Source organism: Gossypium arboreum, chromosome 9, assembly GCF_025698485.1.
Source record: "Gossypium arboreum isolate Shixiya-1 chromosome 9, ASM2569848v2, whole genome shotgun sequence".
In the NCBI taxonomy this organism is placed as follows: Eukaryota; Viridiplantae; Streptophyta; class Magnoliopsida; order Malvales; family Malvaceae; genus Gossypium; species Gossypium arboreum.
The window spans coordinates 31,263,113-31,266,348 of record NC_069078.1 but is presented as its reverse complement, the minus strand read 5'-3'; the positions used below and the strand labels follow the sequence as shown (position 1 = coordinate 31,266,348).

The 3,236-nt window shown below is 33.9% G+C and overlaps 1 protein-coding gene across 1 annotated transcript; it reads right to left on the bottom strand.

Moving 5' to 3' along the window:
- Window positions 1–296: 296 nt before the first annotated feature.
- LOC108474530 (40S ribosomal protein S10-1-like) lies at window positions 297–2,285 on the bottom strand. Its single transcript, XM_017776479.2, has 5 exons — window positions 2,130–2,285; window positions 1,995–2,043; window positions 1,439–1,715; window positions 1,189–1,318; window positions 297–621 (listed from the first exon to the last, which is right to left on the bottom strand). Exons 1-5 carry the CDS (start codon window positions 2,130–2,132, stop codon window positions 538–540), a joined length of 543 nt encoding a protein of 180 aa, XP_017631968.1. The 5' UTR covers window positions 2,133–2,285; the 3' UTR covers window positions 297–537.
- Window positions 2,286–3,236: the final 951 nt, after the last annotated feature.

Genomic DNA, 3,236 nt, shown 5'->3' with positions numbered 1-3,236 from the left:
AAATCAAATCTATTGCAAATTTTTAATTTAATATTATAATATCTGAAGCTATTTTGCCATTTTCCAATTTAATATTACAATATCTAAGGCAATTTTGCCAATTAATACTACAATACCTAAGGCAATTTTGCCATAATTTTAATAGCTCTTTACAAAAATAATTATCTAATATTTTAAGCAACCAATGACTTGTTTCCAGTTGTTTAATTTATTCCTTGGTTGTGAAAATTGTCACATACAAATTTATGATTTTCTGCTAATGGTATTTCTATACAAATTTTTTTTACACAATTAAATTTTTATCAATAGAAAATGGCAAATGTTGATATATAAAATTTACGCTTGAACAATGTTCACAATATCTATATAATAGCTAAATTAACGTAAAAAAGTGAGCAACAAGAGTTCCATTTCCACAACAAGCAAAATTATAGATTTCACAAGCTCAACATTGAACCCGGCTACAAAATAGGAATTAGCTCTAAGATTTTTAAATACTATGCTTTAAAAAGAACCAGGCAAAGATAAGCATTGGCTTCAAGCAAAACCCGAACCCGAACCAGATGGAGCTGCACTGTAACCTCCACCTCCACGACCAAAGGCAGGCCTTTCACCAGGACCCTGCACAACAGAAAAACAGAATCAAAATCATTAATGCAAGCAGCCATCAGTTACCAGTGCCAAGCATAAGTGAGACTTGGCATGAGAAAGAACAACACACATCACCGCATGTTCAACATAACAACAAAAATTACAGTTTAGCGCCTCTGAGTAAGGAAATCTGAGTTCTACTCAAAACCCGTTATTGCCATAATAACCACTATAATCGATACACAATGAACAACATATCTGAATACTTTCTTCTTTACCATGTCTAAGCAAAATGAATTCCATTCAGAAATTGTTCTCATAAGTCATCACACCAAGGGAAGAATGTTCAGTCAGTGCGAAAATAACTAAGCACTATAATTATTATATGTATATTCTTGAATGCTTTTCATTGCCTAAATTTAACATGCAACTAAAGCAGCAAGAAGATACCAAACTGATAGTGAAGCACTTTAAATTGTTGATGCATACAAAATCAACAACCATAATAAAAAGGTAACTTCAACCAAATTAATAATAACATAGAAATAAATTCAATCCTTCTAATCCATCAAACTCTGAGACCAAATTTAATATTACCCTGAATGATGGTTGGAAATCTGCTGGGGCACCTCCCTTATCACCAACAAAGTCACCCCCACGTGGACCTCCACGGTACCCATCTCTGTCACCAAACCTTGGTCGGTCTCCTTCAAAGCGAGGAGGACCCCTAAAATTGAGACATGCAAAATACTTCAATTCACTCACAACCACAAACAAACTAAAAGAGAAAGATTGAATTTCAAACAAAGCAAGGAACAATAAAGATAACAATCACAAGATGCATTACCGAGCGCGATCACCAGGTGGGCCGCCTAGCCTACCCGGTGGCCTTGCAGATTTCTTTAAAGTAGCAGGAACAATTTCGGATGGAAGATTAAGGTAAGTTCTGACAAACTCAATTCCATCATTAGTAAGGTACCAGTAGTAGTGCATCCAAGCAAAAGTCTCGCGGACATATTCCTTGGACTTGAAGCTCTGCATCAGTTTAATGACCTGCAAATTGGGTACATCGATCTCCGGGTGCTTTGCAAGATTGTAATCCTTCTTTGCATAGCAAACTCCCTCTATAAAGTCACAAGCAATTTACAATGTGAAACACGAGACAATAATCTGCTGAGATCTGCTTTGAGGTATCAAAATAAACATGGGGAAAACTAAAACTAAAAATCCTAACTCTGTTAAGAGCTTGTTAACAGCATAAATTTAAAAATAAAAATAAAAACTAACTTCATTCTGTCATCAACAAGTGTGTACATAATAAGACTAGTCACAATGAAATGGGAATTAATCTAGAGTTACTAAACCAATCAAGCAAATAAGAAACAGAAAAATAGCATACGAACCTTGAAATAGGTATTTGCAGATTTCTCTGCGATTCTTCTCTGGAATAATCTATCCAAAGAAACAAAATAGAACTTCAGTCGTGCACATACGCATAAGCGTCCGCATGTATAAAGAAAGAGAGAGAAAAAATGTACCATGGCTGCCAAGTAAGGGAGCAAAAGCACGGGGATGCCCTTTCGATTTGTTTTTGTATTGCAGGTGCAGAAGAGAGCAAAGAAACAGCCTTGAAACCCTAGAGAAATTGTTCTGAGTTTATATTGGTGCCTCTTTCAGGCAATGCGGGCTGTATCCGTTCCAGTTTATGTGGGCTTCTGTTCAAGGGCCTAGCGTTTTGATTCGGATTCAGTCTTGGATAAAAATATTCTTATCATCCAATTCTGCTCATATTATTATTTATTAATTAAAATTTATTATTTAATTTTAATTATAAATTTATAATTATTAGAGATAAATATCAAAACTATACATGAATTTTAATTCAAGATATAATTTGATAAATAAATTTTAATTTTGTGCAATTATACATATTAAACTTTTATTTTGGTTCAAATGTATACATAAAACTTTGATTTTGATTTAATTTTACACATTTAAAGAAATGAATATATCAATTTATTTTTACTGTAACACGCCAAATCCGATCTGTAACAGCTTGATTTTGGGGGCTAGACCACGAATCCGAAGTCAGAAAAATTATTTTATTAATAAAATAGAGTCGTAGCATGTTTATTATAGTGCATGAAAAATTTGGTGAGCTAATTTTAGCGTTGGTGACCTCAATTGCGAAAAAAGACTAAATCACATAAAGTGCAAAAGTCTTAAATTGATAACTAAGGGTGCCAAATTGCCATGTATCATAGTTTGGGGGTTTTTAAAGTGAGTTTGGGCCATTAACTAGGTGATGGCGTGCCATAGTAGATGGAAAATGTTGAAAAGTCAACATTAGGTGAAATTTGATGACATAAGGTGTATTATAATAATACCTAAACCTAGCTATCATCTTTTTCTTTCAGTCTCTCTCTTCATTCCACCAATTTTTCAGCCATTGTCAAAGGTTTTGGACTTCAAAATTTTTAGCAACTTGAAACACTCACAAGTAAGCGATTTCCATGTCCTTTGTTGATGATTTTTGTACTTTTGAGGTCCTTGAAGCATGAGCTTTCAAATGAGGGGTCTATTCTGCAAAATAGTTGAAAGTCTAGGGTTTTTCCATGAGAGTATTTAGGGTGTTTTCTGAAATT